This window comes from Rana temporaria, chromosome 9, assembly GCF_905171775.1.
Source record: "Rana temporaria chromosome 9, aRanTem1.1, whole genome shotgun sequence".
Lineage (NCBI taxonomy): Eukaryota > Metazoa > Chordata > Amphibia > Anura > Ranidae > Rana > Rana temporaria.
In genome coordinates, this window is record NC_053497.1 from 133357839 (window position 1) to 133377347 (window position 19509).

The window sequence follows — 19509 nt, forward strand, 5'->3', positions numbered from 1 at the left end:
GGCTTGCCACCTGCTTCCTGCAGTTTGCTGCCTCCCTATTCTTGGAGTTTTTTCTACTCCTTGCTGGCATCTGCCTGTCTTGACCTGGACTTGTATTCTGGTTCATAATGTTTCCTGCTTACCCTGACCTTGATTTCCCCTTTAGGCATCATGTACACAGGACGTTGTTTAACCACTTAAGCCCCAGACCAAAATGCAGCTAAAGTCCCAGGCCAGGTTTTGCGATTCGGCACTGCGTCGCTTTAACAGACAATTGTGCGGTCGTGCGACGTGGCTCCCGAACAAAATTAACGTCCTTTTTTTCCTACAAATAGAGCTTTCTTTTGGTGGTATTTGATCACCTCTGCGGTTTTTATTTTTTGCGCTATAAACAAAAATAGAGCGACAGTTTTGAAAAAAATGCAATATTTTTTACTTTTTTCTATAATAAATATCCCCCAAAAATATTTAAAAAAACGTTTTTTTCCTCAGTTTAGGCTGATACATATTCTTCTACCTATTTTTGGTAAAAAAAAATCGCAATCAGCAATTTTTTTCGTGACTGCGACATTATGGCAGACACTTCAGACAATTTTGACACATTTTTGGGACCATTGTCATTTTTAAAGCAAAAAATGCATTTAAATTGCATTGTTTATTGTGAAAATTACAGTTGCCGTTTGGGAGTTAACCACAGGGGTTGCTGAAGGGGTTATGTTTCACCTAGTGTGTGTTTACAACTGTAGGGGGGTGTGGCGGTCCTTAAGTGTGGCGGTCCTTAAGTGGTTAACCTCTTTTGAACGATATAACTTGACAGCTAGATACTGGTGACTAAAAACATCCGTTTAGCCTCGTTTACATGCAGCGTTTGCGTCTCGAAGCGTTTTTTTTTGTTGTTAAAATGAAAAAAGTAAATTCTTGCTGGAGTCTGAGTGTTATGACCTGGATTTGTGTCCTTGTTTCTTCTGTTGGCAGTTTGCCTTGACTTTTGTGCCGCAATGGGGCATAGTTTTTATATACATTGGCCCGGATTCACATACATTGGCACATATTTATGCCGGTGTAGCATATTTCTTTTAAGCTACGCCGGCGCAGCGCACAGAAGCAAGCACTGGATTCACAAAGCACTCGCTCCCACTCGCTGTTAAAGTTACGCTGGGTTTCCTCGGCGTAAGCCAGCGTAGGTGGTAGTGGGCGTGAGCCATGCTAATGAGGCGTGACCCCATGCAAATGATGGGCCAAGCGTCATCGAAGTACTTAAAACGAACGGCGCATGCGCCGTCCCGTGGATGTATCAGAGTGCGCATGCTCAGAATCACGTCGAAACTACTCCCTAAGATACGACGGATCACTGCCTGTGACGTGAACGTAACCTACGCCCAGCCCTATTCACGTACTAACGTAAAATATGACGGCTGTGTTCCCAGGTCCATACGTTTGCATGAGTTGCGCCTCATATATGGGGAATAACTTTACGTCGGGTGTACGACTTACGTAAACCGCGTATATTATGCGCCAGGCGCAAGTACGTTCGTGAATCGGCGTATCTCCCTCATTTGCATATGTGCATAGAAAATCAATGGGAGCGGCAAATGCGCCCATCGTAAATATGCGCCCACGATACGACGGCGTAGGCAAGTTACGTCGGTCGTAGGAAGCCTATTTTTAGGCGTATCTCATATTTTGGGCACGGGGCACAGATACGACGGCGCATAGTTACACTTACGCGGCTTATCTCGAGATACGTTGGCGTAAGTGCTTTGTGAATCCGGGCCAATGTTTCCCTAAACCATTTTTATGGACGTTTTGTATTTAGTTTACATGCTGCCACCTAGTGTCCTTTTGTGGTAATGCACTTGTTTGTTTCCTTTCTCTGATTTTATGACACACTTGCTTTGTATGTAATGCTCCACCCTTTCTTCCTGAGATTATACTTACTGTGTCATGGATGCAGCTAACAGGCCACATGTATTCTGCATAGTAAGCTAAAGACAATATCATCTTTTGACCGCATAAATACCACAACCTATTCATCTGTTGTAATCTGATGTTCAGAATAAAGCACCTTTGTGGATGGAAACGGTATTTGGTGAGTTCAGCTATCTGATGAGGATTGTCCTCAGTGATTATATCTGCTTAAACAGGCCAGGCATAGAGGTCTCACATGGGATATATATCGCTTCACAACAATCGGTGTCAGAATAACTTTGATTTTCCCTTTAGTCTTGTTGGTTGCTGCCTGCGTTAAAGCGTATCTAATGTCAAAACTTTTATTTTAGTTTTAGTGTAGAAAAGGTTGGTACACCTGTCATCTGTTACTTCTGTGTCCCCATTAGGGGGATACACTTTTTCTATTTCCACTGGTGATATCAAAAATGTATAGAATTCCTACAGCCTGTTGTGTATCTGTGTGTGCCTGATCTGCAATCAAGCTCAGTGCCATCCGCCATCTTGTGAAAACACATGGTCGCACAAGCTTACTGCACCTCATGTGAACAGTGTTGTTCATCTTCCTTTAAAAAAGTAACTAGTTACAATTACAAGTTACTTGCCCAAAAAAGTAAGTGAGTTAGTGACTCAATTACTTTATTAGCAAAGTAACTAGTTACTCGGAAAAGTAACTGAGATTTTTTTTTTATATTCTACAATGCAATTACGTTCTATAACATCTTTAGTATCAAAGATGTTTATATTAACTGAGTGAAGAATAAAAACACTATATACAGTATTTTAGAACATTTTGTACTGTGTACAATTATTAATATCATCATCACACTCCACCTGCCCAGCAATACTGTACAATATAGATTCAGTGTGCACTGCAGCCAGGCCCGGACTGGCCATAGGGCAGACCGGGCATATGCCCGGTGGGCTGCTATGGCTTGGGCCGGGGCCTCCCGCTCTGTGGCTTGTTGATGTCCATGCCGCACAGCAGGAGGTAAGCGGCGACCGCGGCCTGGACAGGGCTAACACAGGCCTGCGGCCGCTGCTCACCTCCTGCTGTGCGGCGGCGATGCCTGTATCTTCTCCGGCGAATGGGCTGAGCTGTGTGTCTCTCTCACACACAGATCAGCCTCAGAGCCGACAGGAACAGTTCCGTTCTCTGCTCTCCAGTCTCCACTCAGATGGCCTGCTCCTCCTCCTCCCGCCCCTCTGCTTCTGTGTCTGCCACGCCCACCCACTCGGGGAGAAGTGAGAGAAGCAGACAGCATGTGCCTCCTTTCCTGGGGTAAGTAAGATCACCCTCTATCCTGCCTCCTAGTAATTTAATACACCTCCAAGGCATGTTTAAATGTGTGTATTTTGTAATGTTGCCATTTGTGACACGTGAAAAAAAACTGCTCTCTGCTGAGAGAATTTTTTTTGTTAGCTTTCCATTGGTACATCTGCTTCAGTTCAGTGCCCAGCTACCCATGTTTTTTTCCAACAAAATCCTGAAACAGGCCAGAAGAACAGGTATTTTCTCTCCCTTTAGACTTCACTGGGGTTTGGCACTAAGCTCAGGGTTCTGAGTTCCCACCTGGCTCAAAGTGAATCCTTATCTCTAGTGCTCACAAAAATTGTTCAGTGGTTAGATAATGAGACATGTCTCCCAACATGTTAGATTGGGGTCTGTTTACTTTCACATTCTGATATTCTGATATTAATGACATTCATAATAGGTCTCTGTGGGGCACTGTCACAAAAATAATTAGATGCTTATAGCAGTTGTAGAGTCAGCCTGGAACATGGCTAATAAGGGGTTAATTTGGGAGGGCAGGTACTTCCCCCTAAACCAGACTATTAAAGACAGCAGAGCTCACAAATAGGAGGGAGGCTTTCAGTAGCTGCTAGGAAGTCATGGGGCTTATTGTGGGAAAACATTGAGAGGCATAGAGCTATTTACTTTCTCTAGGAACTTATTGACTGTTTTATATTATTGCTTGATTGCGGAGTGTCATACTACATTAACGAAGCCCGCATATCGCACTGCAAACTGACAGTTCGGACATGAACCGGATCACATAGGTGTGAACACCCATGCGAGCCGATTCCGGTGCGGACCAAAAAAAGTGTCATGTGCGTGTTTGGTCCAAATTCGATCCAATATCAGCCATAGTATCTGTATGGCTGAAATTGCATTGCAAAGACATTGCATGTGATTTGCACTGCAGTGCGAATCACATGCGATAGCGCACTAGTGTGAACCTGGCCCAAATCAGGGTTCTCACAACACCACTTTACATGAGATCCCCCCTTAAGGCACGGTTCATACTAGTGTGCTGTGCAATATCGCATGTGATTCGCAATGCAAATCACATGCAATGTCCATGCATTGCGATTTCAGCCATACAGATAGTATGGCTGAAATCGCACCGCATTCAGACCAAACACGCACAGGACACTTTTTTGGTCCGCACCAGAATCGGATCGCATGGGTGTTCACACCTATGTGATCCGGTTCATGTCCGAACTGTCAGTTCGCAGTATGATATGCGAGCTGAAATGGAGGCGCCGTTAATGTAGTATGACACTCCCCAGCAGTTCACATATGGCAGTGTGAACTGCCGCGCAAGTCGGGTGCGATGCGGAAACCCGCAGTGGATTAGCAGCTTACAGTAAGTGGAAATTCTGCAGACTCTAAGGGTTGTCTGTGCGGACTCTGATGTAAGGGGGGTGGTGTGTGGACTCTGATGTAAAGGGGGGTCTGTGCAGGCTCTGATGTAAGGGGGGGTCAATAGGGACTCTGATGTAAGGGGGCTCTGTGCAGGCTCTGATGTAAGGGTGGGTCTGTGCGGACTCTGATGTACGGGGGCAGGAGGAGCTGGAGAAGTGCACAGTGAGCAGAGAGTAAAAGGGGGCACTGTGATTACAGAGAAAAGGGGGAATAATTGCAGGGGCATTGTAATATAAAGGGGCCTACCTGTAATCATTACAGTGCCACTTTACAGTGCTGTCCCCATTATATCACAGTTTCCCCGCACATTACAGTGTGGAGAACACCAGAAACCCCCCGGGAATGCCTACCGAAATCAAACCCCCCCCCCCTGTTCCCGGGAAAAATGGGCTGCTCAGTCTTAAATGCCCGGGCCTATTTTTTGTCCCAGTCCGGGCCTGACTGCAGCAGTGTCACTCACACTGCACACTGAATCTATATTGTACAGTATTGCTGGGCAGGTGGAGTGTGATGATGATATTAATAATTGTACACAGTATTGCATTTGCTGGGCCTGCCCCCCACATACAGAATGCAGCCATGTCCCCCCACATACAGAATGCAGCCATGTCCCCCCACATACAGAATGCAGCCATGTGTCTTCTCCCCCCCCCCACATACAGAATGCAGCCATGTCCCCCCACATACAGAATGCAGCCATGTCCCCCCACATACAGAATGCAGCCATGTGTCTTCTCCCCCCCCCCCCCCACATACAGTATGCAGCCATGAGCCATGTGTCTTCTACCCCCCACATACAGTATGCAGCCATGAGCCATGTGTCTTCTACCCCCCACATACAGTATGCAGCCATGAGCCATGTGTCTTCTACCCCCCACATACAGTATGCAGCCATGAGCCATGTGTCTTCTACCCCCCACATACAGTATGCAGCCATGAGCCATGTGTCTTCTACCCCCCACATACAGTATGCAGCCATGAGCCATGTGTCTTCTACCCCCCACATACAGTATGCAGCCATGAGCCATGTGTCTTCTACCCCCCACATACAGTATGCTGCCATGTGTCTCCCCATACCTAGATGCCGTCCGTTGCCGCCTAATTAAAGCGGTGGTTCACCCTCAGTAACAACATTATAGCATTAAATTAAGCATAGTAACGAGAGCTACAGTATGCCTTTATTTATTTTTTTTGCCCTGTACTCACTGTTTAATCCTATAGTGAAGATTCCGACTCCCCGCGGGGAATGGGCGTTCCTATCCAGAGGGAAGATGATTGACGGCCGGCTATGGCACGTCACGCTCCCCGAAGATAGCCGGAGTAGGTCTCGGCTCTTCACGGCGCTATACGGCGCCTGCGCACAGTCTATGTGCAGGCGCCGTGAAGAGTCAAGTCCTATTTCGGCTATTTCCGGAGAAGCGTGACGCGCCAGAGCCAGCCATCAATCATCTTCCCTCTGGATAGGAACGCCCATTCCCCGCGGGGAGTCAGAATCTTCACTAGAGGATTAAACAGTGAGTACGGGGCAAAAAAATAAAATAAAGGCATACTGTAGCTCGCGCTACTATGCTTAATTTAATGCTAGAAATTTTTTATTTTTTTTATGGGGTGAACCCCCTCTTTGATCACCGTGCGGGGAACATTACAGCTTGAATTTGAATAGCTGTCTGTTCCCCGCCGCGTATAGACACTCCCCCTTGCTCGGGGTTGGACGGCCGGGTGATCTGCACTTTGATAGACAGGTCACCCGTCCAATCCCGAGCAAGGGGGAGTGTCTATACGCGGCACTCCCCAAACCCTAAGAGCTGGTTCACACTGGGGCGGCACGACTTCGGGGGCAACTCGGCAAGGCGACCTGAAGACGACTTCAGAGGCGACTTGCAAAATTACTTCTGTATAGAAGTCAATGCAAGTCGCCCCCGAAGTCGTACAAGAACCTTTTTCTAAGTCGGAGCGACTTGCGTCGCTCCTATTAGAACGGTTCTATTGACTACAATGGGACGCGACTTGTCAGGCGGCTGAGTCACCTGACGAGTCGCCCCAGTGTGAACCAGCTATCAGAGAGGTTTTAATCCTCCCCTACTCTGTAAAAAAAATAAAAAAAGGAAAATTGGCTTTAGATATACTTCAGTTAAGCAGAGTGGTAAACTATAAGGAGTGAAAATAAATTTTGTGGATCTAGCCTTCATAAACTAAGTTTTTAATAATTGGAGGGGCTCTGTCAAGGTTAGCATGGTCATAATGGGCCAATACCACCCCGTTCTGACACTCAGAGGTAGGACTACCTAGGGGTGTGATAAACATTTTTGATCATCAGACATTTTTGTTGTTGATTATCCAGCTTTCTGGAAAATGTTTGTGGGAGGCAATCTTTCGGAGTAAATTGGACCCCAATATCGCCTCTGTTCTCCAGTGCAGCTAATCAAGCATCTGGTGGATCACTTTTACCCTAAAGCCAAAAGTTGACTAATATTGAAGCTTATGGCCCACCTCCTATTATAGACCCCCCTCCTAGCCTGACCTTTAGTACAATCCCCTCTTCCCAGTACAGTCCTCCTACCAGCTAAACCCCTAGAATAGATTCCCTCCCTGTACAGACCCCCTCTCAGGCTAACCCCCCCTTACATATGCTTGACCCCAGTAGAGCCTTACTCCCAGCCTAACACCTTTTAAATATGACTTACCCCAGCCTACCTTAAGTACAGACCACCCTCCCCTAGTACAGACTCCCCCCAGCCTGACCTTTGGTACAGGCCCCTCTTCCTAGTACAGCCCCCTCCAAGCCTAAGCACCAGAACAACCTCCTCCTCCCCCCTCAACCCAGCTTAAGAGCCCAGTAGAGCCCCCGGACCCCCCCTCCTCCTAGCCTAAGACCCTGTGCAGCCCCCATTAATGAAAGCACAACAGAAGCACTGGAATTGCTGGGAAAAGCTTTACAAATTTTATTGGATTACATGTTAAAAAATACATTAAAACATCATTGTGTATATAGTACAAAGTGAGAAGATGAAGCCGATATAAAGTTTGAATTCAGTTGCTGAGTAATTTGATAGTACTCTGGTCACACATTTCACCGGATCCCCCGCTTCTTCGGGACCAAATAAATCGTATACTAGATATAGTTCAAACTAAAAATATATAACAAAAATAAATAAATCAGATAAAATGTAAGTGTAATATAAATTTATATATATATATATATATATCTCTCAAGATAACATTTGCATTTATATATCAGCAACATTTTGATAGGGTGTTTCACTTAAGCAAAGACAAAAAAAAAGTGTTTTAGTAAACCATGATTTATACATTGATCACACCTGTAATGGTAAATGATAGACACCAAAAACTGGCCCATAAGGTACACCCATATGTATATAAGCCAATTAGATGGATTATGGGCAGTATAATCGGGTAGACGCTACAGTTTTTTGTGTACGAAAAAACCTGTCAGCTCCGGTCAGAACTGCTGTACTAACCATGTGAGGTTAGTCCAGCAATCTCCCCCCCGCTGAGCTGTTATGTTCTGCCAGGGGTCACCACTGCATCAGCAAATGGAATCATTTGCTTCCTCACCCCCTTTCAGCCAAAGGGGCAGCCATACATGGATTTAAATTCATCCAGTTCAACAGGAACCGGATGAATTTCAATCCATGTATGGGCAGCCTGGTTGTACATAAGTTGATGTATAATTTTGAGTGCAGGCCACCTGAATAACGGTAGCTGGTTAGCTGTGCGGAAGCGCCTATCAGAGCCAGCGGCTCTGATAGGCTTTCCAAGTACAGCCCTCAGCCTTCCGGATGCTTCTCCAGGGAACGTACGGGGGGTGCGTTCCTTGGATAGGACTGACAGGCGTCTCCGCCAATCAGGTTCACCAGTTCTGTTTATCGGTAACCTGATTGGCTGAAGCATCATCGTGGGCGGGAGAAGACATCGAGGTATGTGGAGGGACTAGGAGGATGGCTGACTTCCAGAAAGGTAAGTGGCGGGCGGGGGAAGGGGCATTTTACAGGGCACAGTGGTGACAATGGGCACAGTGGGGACAATTGGCACAGTGGTGACAATGGGCACAGTGGGGACAATTGGCACAGTGGGGACAATTGGCACAGTGGGGACAATGGGCACAGTGGCAACAATTAAAGGGCACAGTGACATCAATGGGCACAGTGGCGACAATGGGCACAGTGTCGACAAGTAAAGGGCACAGTGGTGACAATTGGCACAGTGGCGACAATTGATGGGCACAGTGGCTGCGTTTGATGGCATGGCACAGTGGTGACAATTGATGGCAAAGTGGCTGCGTTTGATGGCATGGCACAGCGGTGCAAATTGATGGCACAGTGGCTGCGTTTGATGGCATGGCATAGGGACTGCATTTGATGGCATGGAACAGTGGTGACAATTGATGGCACAGTGGCTGCGTTTGATGGCATGGCACAGTGACTGCATTTGATGGCATGGCACAGTGGTGACAATTGATGGCACAGTGGCTGCATTTGATGGGCACAGTGAGGCTGCAATTTTTTTCTTTTTTTCGTTTGCGCCCCCCAAAAACTTTGAGCACCAGCCGCCACTGATTAAGAGCAATGTTCTGAAAAGTGAAGAAAACAATTACCATCCTTGGGATACTGTCTACAAGTTCTTATTATGTGAACACGCCATCATGTGCAATTAAAAGGTTTACTATTCCTTAACCACTTAAAGCGGATCTCCACTCTAAAGTGGAGTCCCGCTGATCGGCACCCTCCCCCCCTCCGGTGTCACATTTGACACCTTTCAGGGGGGAGGGGGGTGCAGATACCTGTCTACAGACAGGTATCTGCACCCACTTCCGGCCCTACGATACGGGCAAAAGACGGGTTTTTTCTCTGCTTCCCGTCCGTCCCCCGTTGTATGCTGGGAACACTCGGCTCCCAGTACACAGCGGGAGCCAATCGGCGGGCGCAGCGCGACTCGCGCATGCGCCGTAGGGAACCGGGCAGTGAAGCCGGAGCGCTTCACTTCCTGGTTCCCTCACCGTGGATGGAGGGGGGAGCAGCAGGGTGACGAGCGATCGCTCGTCATCTGCTGCGATCGGCGCTGGACTCCAGGACAGGTAAGTGTCCTTATATTAAAAGTCAGCAGCTGCAGTATTTGTAGCTGCTGGCTTTTAATATATTTTTTTAGTGGCACATCCGCTTTAAGACCCGGACCTTTATGCAGGTAAAGGACCTGGCCAGTTTTTGCGATTCGGCACTGCGTCGCTTTAACTGACAATTGTGCGGTCGTGCGATGTGGCTCCCAAACAAAATTGGCGCCTTTTTTTCCCACAAATAGAGCTTTCTTTTGGTGGTATTTGATCACCTCTGCGGTTTTTATTTTATGCGCTATAAACAAAAATAGAGCGACAATTAAAAAAAAAAATGAATATTTTTAACTTTTTGCTATAATAAATATCCCCAAAAAAGATATAAAACAACTTTTTTTTTCTCAGTTTAGAAATACGCATACGCATTCTTCTACCTATTTCTGGTAAAAAAAAAATCGCAATAAGCGTTTATCTATTGGTTTGCGCAAAATTTATAGCGTTTACAAAATAGGAGATAGTTTTATTGCATTTTTATTAATATTTTTTTTTTACTACTAATGGCGGCGATCAGCGATTTTGTTTGGGACCATTGTCATTTTCACAGCAAAAAATTGCAGTTTGGGAGTTAACCACTAGGGGGCCCTGAAGGGGTTAAGTGTGACCTCATACGTGTTTCTAACTGTAGGGGGCGGGACTGGACACGTGACGTCATTGATCGTGTTTCCCTATAACAGGGAACACACGATCAATGACAGCGCCACAGTGAAGAACGGGGAAGCTGTGTTTACACAGGCGGTGATCGGGTCCGGGGGTGCCGCGGTCACAGAGCTTCGGACCAGGTTGCGTGCATGCGCCGGCCACGCGCGCGACCCCATGGCTGGGCTTATAGGGCAACGTACAGGTACGTGGATGTGCTCAGCCGTGCCATTCTGCCGACGTATATCGGCGTGAAGGGGTCCTTAAGTGGTTAATAGGTTTCAGCCATGTCCACCTAATAAACCCAAGACCATTAATACAGCACTGATACAGCACACTAAACACAAAACTGGTAGAATTGTTGATTGTTTGTTCAGATCCTCCAGCCTCTCACCTGTATTGCTGTCTGAAATAGGATTCTGGTTGCTGTAGTTCTTTGTTGGTTATCTGCTTCCAGCAGGCAGAACGTTGCTCTGAAAATAGCTTGAAGCGTTCCCCGCTGGGCTGTACTGGGCCACCAAATAATAGACCCGCTTGCCATCTGTGGCCACACCATAGCCAACCTCCTTTGAGTCTTTCCACACAACCTGGGTGAAGTGCCCTTAAGGAAGATACATTTTATTTTATTATCAAAAAAATAATAACTATTATTTTGCATTGAAATATTGTGAGTGGCTGAGCACACAAACCTAAAAAAGGAGGGTCTGACCAGTGGGTTGATGATATTGGGGGCAATTTTACTTTGTAAAGAGGGGGCTCCCCTATACATAACTTTAGCCTGGTCTGGCAACAAGGAAACCAAAACCCGATAACTTATTAATACACTCCAATGTTTATTGAATATAGACTTAGGCGCAGATTCACAAAGCACTTACGCCGACGTATAACAAGTTACGCCGACGTGAGTGCAAATGTGCACCGTCGTATCTGTGCGCCAGACCCACAAACTAATATGCGCCTAAAAACAGGCTACACCCCACTGACGTATCTTGCTTATGCCGGCATAGAGTGGGCGCACATTTAGGCTGGGAGCATGGTGCCACTCCCATTGATTAGCCATTCAATCATGCAAATGGAAATACAGCGATTCACGAACGTGCGTTTGCCCGGCGCATGCTACGCGAGATGCGCGCAAGTTGTACGTCCAGCGTAAAGTTATTCCCCATAAAGGAGGTGCAACCCGGCAACAGACATGCTTAGGTCTGCACCAGGGAACACAAGCCTGCGTATTGTGCGTTGAACGTGTGTCTGGCTAGGCGTACGTTATGTTCACAGCGTAGCTTAGGCAGTTTTTCCGGCGTGGTTGTGAGCAGGCGCATGGGGGTGCATCCACGTCACGGCGCATGCGCAGTTCGTGATACATACCTGTCTGGTGCTCGGTCCATCATTTGCATGGGGTCACGCCTCATTTGCATGGGTTCACTCCCACTTCCACCTACGCTGACGTGTACCTTCGAAACCCACGCCACGCTGGCGCAGCATTGGGAGCACTGGCTTGCTGAATGCAATGCTTGCCTCTCTGCGCTGCGTTGGCGTAGCGTACAGTGTTTGCCCTATGGCAGCGTAATGTGCGCCCTGCTCTCTTTGAATCTGGGCCTTAATTTAACTGTGAGTATGCTGTTAACATTGACCATTTGAAAGATTCGTCCTAATGGGGTTTCTCTACCAACGAAGAATGTCTGTCCACATTTAGAGTATTTTGTAACTCCAAATAAACGTTGGATCGGTCATAACCTTTGTCAAGAAATCTCTTCTTTGTAAGACCGTGGTCTGTGATTTAAAGATCTGAATATCGGTACAGTTCCTACGCCGTCGCAGAAATTGACTACGTGGAATGGACAATCTATGGTGACGGTTATCCAACGGAATAAAGCCATTAAGATCAGTGGGTTTGAAATATGTTTTGAAATGAAACTGACGCTCATGAATTTCTATTTTCAGGTCTAGAAAATGAATCTTTTCCCTGCTGAATTCATAAGACAGAGATATACCTCGGTCGTTACTATTCAGCAAGGTGAAAAACTGTCCCAAAGATTCTAAACAACCATCCCACAGGAGGAGGATGTCTTCAATGTACCTGGCCCACAGGACCAATTGAGATCCACTGTGGACATAGATGACATCCTCCTCCCATTTGGCCATAAACAGATTGTCGAGGCTGGGGGCAAATCTAGCCCCCATTGCTACACAGAGATTAGGACAGAGATTTCTTGACAAAGGTTAAGACTGATCCGATGTTGATTTGGAGTTGCAAAATACTCTGAAAGTGGACAGATGTTCATTGTTGGTAGAGAAACCCCATTAGGATGCTAACAAATCTTTCAAATGGTAAATGTCAAAATACTCTGTGCAACATAAACAAATGAAGTCTATATTCATAAACATTGGAGTGTATTAAAAAGTTATCGGGTTTTGGGTTCCTTGTTGCCAGACAAGGCTAATGTTATGTATAGGGGAGCCCCCTCTTTACAGAGTAAAATTGCCTCCAATATCATCAACCCACCAATCAGACCCTCCTTTTTTTAACAACATGGTAGGCTAATATCCATGTGCAAAATGTGGCGTTTGTCAGTATAACACATGGGGCAGATATAAGACCAAAGTGTTTAGGTCAACAACCACCAATTGAGTGTATCCTATTTTACTTCTTATGGCGGCGATCAGCGATTTTTTTCGTTACTGCAAGAGGTACAGGAGGTGACGTTGGCGAACACATTTTCCTCTTTACATGCCTGATTTTATCACAGCTATGTGAGTACCCTTATGTAGTATTTCTGTTGAATAAACCTTTTTTAAACGATACTGCACTATTGGTACTTTATCTCTCTGGGTGCGAGTCATTGTCACTCTTTGGACGTGACTACCGAGAGGGACCTGTCTCTTTAATTGCAGTCCATCTGGATAACACCCTATGCGGATACGATCAGAAAGTGCGTTTGGGTTTATATGCTGTTACCTTACAGCAGAAAGGTAAGGGGACATCCTCACTTACTCTGAAGAGAACACTGGAAACTCATCTTTTCTTCACGTTGTATTTTGGCATCTACACCAGCACTTTTTATTACTTTTTGGACTCCTGTTTATCTTCCTTGTATGTTATGCCCATAGGCTTTTGCTGCATGGTTTTTTTATCTCAGCCTATCTCAGCCACCTGTGTGTTGTGTTATGCACGTTGTACACCTTATTTTGTATTAGTACATTATTTTATTATTGTATTTTCACTTTACTATGAAGATATATCTAATAGCACTGATGTTTTGAATTGATACACCCTTGTCAGCTAGCTTAGCTGTACTACAATACGTTTACTTTTGATGTTATATGTCTTTGATTGGATTGGTATTGTATATCAATAGACAAACTATCTTTCCACATATTCACTTCCTCCACACATTTATCCCATCTCCTATTTTATAGCGCAGCACTACCTTTCTTTATCCAGTATAGTGTTGATATGTTAACGCCATCGTAACGTCATATTTTTTTTGCTAACGTCATGTGTTGTCCCCACTACATGAAATATAGCGGTGTTCAGCCAACGATGTGTTGGATGTGGGCGATTTGCGCTGTCTTATAGCGAGGCGTGACCCGCAGACATCCGTGTCTTCCAGATTGCTGACACAACGGTGGGTTGTGCTACGCTCTTGACTGAGTATGGGTGGACCAATTTAACTTCCACTGTTCCTGATGACTGACATTTCTTAATTACATTCCAAACAGAGGATATTGACATCTGAAAACGCTTTGCTATCTTCTTATAGCCTTCTCCAGCTTTGTGAGCGTCAACTATTTTCAGTTTCAGTTTTCTATTAACTGCTTAGAAGAACCCATGGTGCTGATTGTTGGGGCAAGGTCAGATGAGTCTGGGCATTTAAAAGCTTTGAGATTGACATCACCCGGTCTTCCCAGACGATGATTGAGAACAATCCATGACACTGGCAGGTCTCAGCTTTGCAAAGGAGGCAGTGCATGCTATCAATTCTGCAGGGTGCCCAAACTTTTGCAGACGCCATTTTTTTGTTTTCTGTAATTTTGAAAGTGTAAATGATGGAAATAAAATCTAACTTTTTTTGACATATTATAAGAATGTCTAATCTGTAATTTGATGCCTTTTGGAGATTTTTCCATCTTTCCTTGGCTTCATTATGCACATTAATACACATTTTTACCTGGGGTATCCAAACTTTCGATCCCCACTGTAGTATATTGAGTTTGGAAATTCTAGAGAAATGCTTAAATAATGCATTACAATTTAACTAAATACATTAGATTTGAATTGTCTAAACTAAAATGGGACTAAAACTAAAATGCCATTTTAAGCAAAGACTATGACTAAAATGAAAACACTTGCAGAATACTAAAATGGGACTAAAACTGAAATGCCATTTTAGTCCTAATACTAAATCTAAATCGAAATTTTCTGCCAAAATTAACACTGCTCCCTTTCTTCTTTTTCTCTCTAATTCCTCATATCTTTCTTCTCTTCTCTTCTCTCCTTTCATCCCCTCTTCCTTCCACTTTAATGCACATATAGACAATCATTCTTTGAATCATTCTTACCTGTGCTAAAGGAAAAGCCAGGTCTGCTGTAGTTATATTTCTGGACCTCTCCATACCAGCAGTCCACTCCTTCATTACCTGAATATAATACAATACAATGGAAAATTATGAGTGGTATGATATCTGTCTCTATGTAAACTTTTTGTTTGTCTCAAATGGGGATTTCCTGTTTTGAAGACTACTGAGGGGAATGTCCCCATCAGAAGCGTAGATAGCAGTATTATTTTCGAATGAGGCTCCAGACCCTACCCCACTCTGCTTAAAGGTGTTTTTCTTGTTTGTGACCCATTTGGGGACGTTCCTGTCTCTGAGGCAGGTAGAAGTGGAAATATTCCTGTATGGTGTATCGATCCATCCAGAATATATTATGTATTTATTTATGATTTTTTTGCTGACTTGCTACTATTTATGACTACATTTCTACATTAACATTTTTTGTATTCACTATTATTATTGTTATTATTACTACATTTTATAACAGCATCTCAACAAATAGTTATATCCAAGCATATGTACAGTGGATATAAAAAGTCTCATTAAAATGTCAGGTTTCAGCTGAAGAAAAACAGCCCTAAAGCATGATGCTGCCACCACCACGCTTCACAGTGGGTATGGTGCTATTTTGGTGATGTGTAGTGATGTTTTTGCTCCAAACATATCTTTTGAAATTATAGCCAAAAAGTTCAACCTTGGTTTCATCAGACCATAACACATTTTCACACATGTTTTTGGGAGACTTCAGATATTTTTGCTGAATTTAGTCAGGCTTGGATGTTTTTCTTCGTAAGAAAAGGCTTTCGTCTTGCCACTATACCCCAAAGCCCAAACATATGAAGAATACGGGAGATTGTTGTCACACGTACCACACAACTAATTACATAGTAGGTGAGGCTGAAAAAAGACACAAGTCCATCAAGCCCAACCTATGTGTGTGATTATATGTCAGCATTACATTGTATATCCCTGTATGTTGTGGTCATTCAGGTGCTTATCTACTAGTTTCTTGAAACTATCGATGCCTCCCCCGCTGAGACCACCGCCTGTGGCGCCAGTACTTGCTAGATTTTCCTGCAGCTCCTTTAACATTGCTGTAGGCCTCTTGGCAGCCTCCCTGTTAAGTTTTCTTCTCATCTTTTCATAAATTTTGGAGGGACGTCCAGTTCTTGGTAATGCCACTGTTGTGACACATTTTCTCCACCTAATGATGAATGTCTTTACTGTGTTCCATGGTATATCTAATACCTTGGAAACTTATTTGTACCCTTCTCCTGACTGATACCTTTTAATAATAAGATTTCTCTGATGCTTTAGAAGCTCTCTGTGGACCATGACTTTTGCTGTAGGATGCGACTTAGGCCCCTTTCACACGGACGGCTGTTTTGCTGCAGTTAAAAGCATGTAAAATGTTTTGTGAAATTCAAGGCTCCAGGCACTGCGATTAGCTGCATTTGTACATTGCGATTACATGCGTTTATGTGCAGTTACATGCGGCCGCGTTTAGCTGCGGTAGTCATTCCCATAGCAACCCTTTTTATTTTTTTATTATGATGTGCTTCCTGTTGTTTTTTTTTTCTCACGCTGCTATCCGCAGTTGACAAAAAAGACTGTGATTACCTGTGGTTATGTGCATATAGCTGCGCTACATCGCACCTGGACGCATTCAATACTATTTTTTCTATTCGCACCAATCCGCATGTAATGAAATCGCAGCTAAACGCTGTGTGTTAATGGGGCCATAGGAAAGCATTGTGTGCTTTTAGCTGCGGTAGAAAACTAGAAAATCCGCAGCTAAAAGCACCATTCTATCCGTCCGTGTGAAAGGGGCCTAAGAAAATCAGGAAAGACCTACTAGAACAGCTGAACTTTGTTTGGGGTTAATCAGAGGCACTTTAAATGATGGCAGGTGCGTACTAACTCCTATTTAACATGAGTTTGAATGTAATTGCTTAATTCTGAACCAAGTTATTAGAGGGTGTGCACACTAATGCAACCACATTATTTTAGGGTTTTTATTTTTACTCCCCCCCCCCCCCCCAAAAATAAATATTTCAGTTTGTTTTTTAATTGAGTTCTACAGTTAATAGATCACATTAAAGGTGGAATAAGTTCTGAAATGATTTATCTCTCTCTCTCATTTTTTTACATCACAGAAACTTGACATTTTAACAGGGGTTAACATTTTATATTTATTGTATATGTACTCTTATGCTTTAGGGTACTTCTCTGCCAAAAGGACTTCTTTGTTTGCAGTGGCTTTTGGTGTCTGGAAGGTACAGGGGACAACATTTTGTCGGATATTTCTCCTAATTAAGCAGAACAATCAGAGTCCAATGCTGATTTACTTAAAGCGTTTGTTAACCTAGAATTTTTTTTTATCCTGTTCCCTTAAAGCTTGTGCTGTGTAATTCGGCCCCCTGTATCACCTGAAATACCTGGCTGATCCTTCCTGGCTATGCCCCCCTCATAAACTGACCACGGTATATCATGGCTGCTGAGCCCTGACACCATGGTCAGTTTACGTGCCTCCGTCAGCCCCTGCTATTTGAAGCTCTCCTGTGTCTCCCTTTGTCCCCCTCCATGCCTGTCAGCTCTCACTAGCACTCACCTCCCACTGCTACAAAACTCTCTGTGCCTGTGTTTTATTAAAAAAGAGCTGATTTTTACCTGTATTTGCAGCGTCTCCAGGAGCTTATGTGACTCCTCGGCTCTCTCCTCCCCGCCTCCCTGCCTCCCTGGCTGAAGTCAAAGGGGAGTCTCGGCCCTACCCGCTGGAGCTGTCAGATGGGAGAGGAGAGAGCCGGGAGTCACATGAGCGCTGGGAGATGCTGTGAAAACAGGATAAATCATAAAGCACAGGCACGAGGACACGTGTTGTTAGCTAACAATGGGGATGTATAAAGATCAGATAGTGGCTTAACAAGAGACTACAAAATCTGGTACAGCTCTGAATAAAACCAATCAGTTTCTAGGTTTTATTGTCAAAGCTTAATTAAACAAGCTGAAGTTAGAAGCTAGCTACCATGCACAGCTGCATCGGATGTTACACTCTCCAGTTTTAGTAAATCAAACTGTATATCTCCAGAATCTGTGAGAAGTAAAGATGGCTTTGAAAACCCTTACTCTGATTAAAGGGAACTTGTAATGAAGAAATATAGAAGCTGTCACACTGCTTACTGCCTTAAAGCAGAGTTCCACCCAAAAATGGAACTTCTGCTTTTCGGAACCCTCCCCCCTCCCGTGTCACATTTGGCACCTTTCAGGGGGAGTGGGGTGCAGATACCTTTCTAAGACAGGTATTTGCACCCACTTCCGGGCATAGACTCCCGCCACTTAACCCCCCCCCCCCGGCGATCTCCTGGAAAACACACTGTTCCCAGGAGAGAGTGGGGACCAGTGAGGGAGCGCCGTGCTACTCACGCATGCGCAGTAGGGAACCGGGCAGTGAAGCCGCAGCGCTTCACTTCCTGATTCCCTCACCGAGGATGGCGGCGGGGGCAGCCGATGGACAAGTGATTGCTCGGCCTCGGCTGCCGACATCACGGAAGCGCTGGACAGGTAAGTGTCCATTTTTTAAAAGTCAGCAGCTGCACTATTAGAAGCTGCTGACTTTTAAAAAAAAAAAATCTGGTGGACCTCCGCTTTAAGGCATGAAGGAAAGGATGGAGACCTGAGACGAAGTACCAGAGGTTACACTTGCATAGACCGGACAGAATCGTCCATAGAATTCCTTCACCTTCTTGTGAGTTCTTATTCAGTTGCTATAAAAGACCGCTTATGCTGTAAAGTACAGATTTCTGGCTCCAGCAGTTTTTAAGTTTATTAAAAGTCAGCAGCTACAAAAAGTGTAGCTGCTCACTCTTAATAAATAGACACTCTCCTGTCCCACGATCCAGAGATGTGGCTGTCCGAAACCTTGCTCCTTTCCCTTTGAGCACCGGTTGCGCACTGCTACACAAGGAAAATAAAAAACAGCATTTTTGCTGGCACATGATTGGATGATGAAAGTCAACAGAGCTTCCCCTCATTTTACTAATGCAGCCCCCTCTACCTTAGGTAGGTGCTAAGTGTAAGGGGTTTTGTGTAAGCTGCCAGTGCAGGTAAATTTAAGCAGGCCTATGCTGCAAACTAGGCCTGTTTGTTTTTGGTATGGGGGCAGGGGAGTGGTTTATTGTTACAGTAGATAACTGACATGTACTTCAGCTATTGGGTGCCTTCTCTGTTTTCAGGGGAAATGTTCTGCAAAAGGGGCAGGTATGAGTGTTGGAGTGACATGGGTTACGTGTGAGGAGCTCTGACCAATCCCCAACTAGGATTGGCAGGGGGCAGGCCTCCTACATATACCCAGGGTCAGCTTGCTGGGGAAGGAGTTGTCGGTTGGGTGAACTGGAGGATGGAGTGTTAGGCTGTCGTGCCTAAGGGAACCTTCTTTCTGGGGGGGGGGGGGGTGTACCTCAGGCGGAGGAGCTCAGGAGCTGGGAGTGAGCCTCTCCTTACACGGTCATGGAGAGGTATCCTGGAACAGGAGCTGGAGGAGACAGTTGGTCCACAC

General features: G+C 45.0%; 1 protein-coding gene across 1 annotated transcript in view; it reads right to left on the bottom strand.

Moving 5' to 3' along the window:
* Positions 1-7554: 7554 nt before the first annotated feature.
* LOC120914095 (Golgi-associated plant pathogenesis-related protein 1-like) overlaps positions 7555-19509 on the bottom strand; it is a 35528-nt gene continuing 23573 nt past the window's right edge. Inside the window, exons 4-6 of the mRNA XM_040324574.1 lie at positions 14961-15038; positions 10795-11001; positions 7555-7764 (exon numbers count right to left, since the gene is read on the bottom strand). Coding sequence (XP_040180508.1) covers positions 10844-11001; positions 14961-15038 — 236 coding nt within the window. The 3' untranslated portion in view covers positions 7555-7764; positions 10795-10843. The remainder of the gene's footprint in view (positions 7765-10794; positions 11002-14960; positions 15039-19509) is intronic.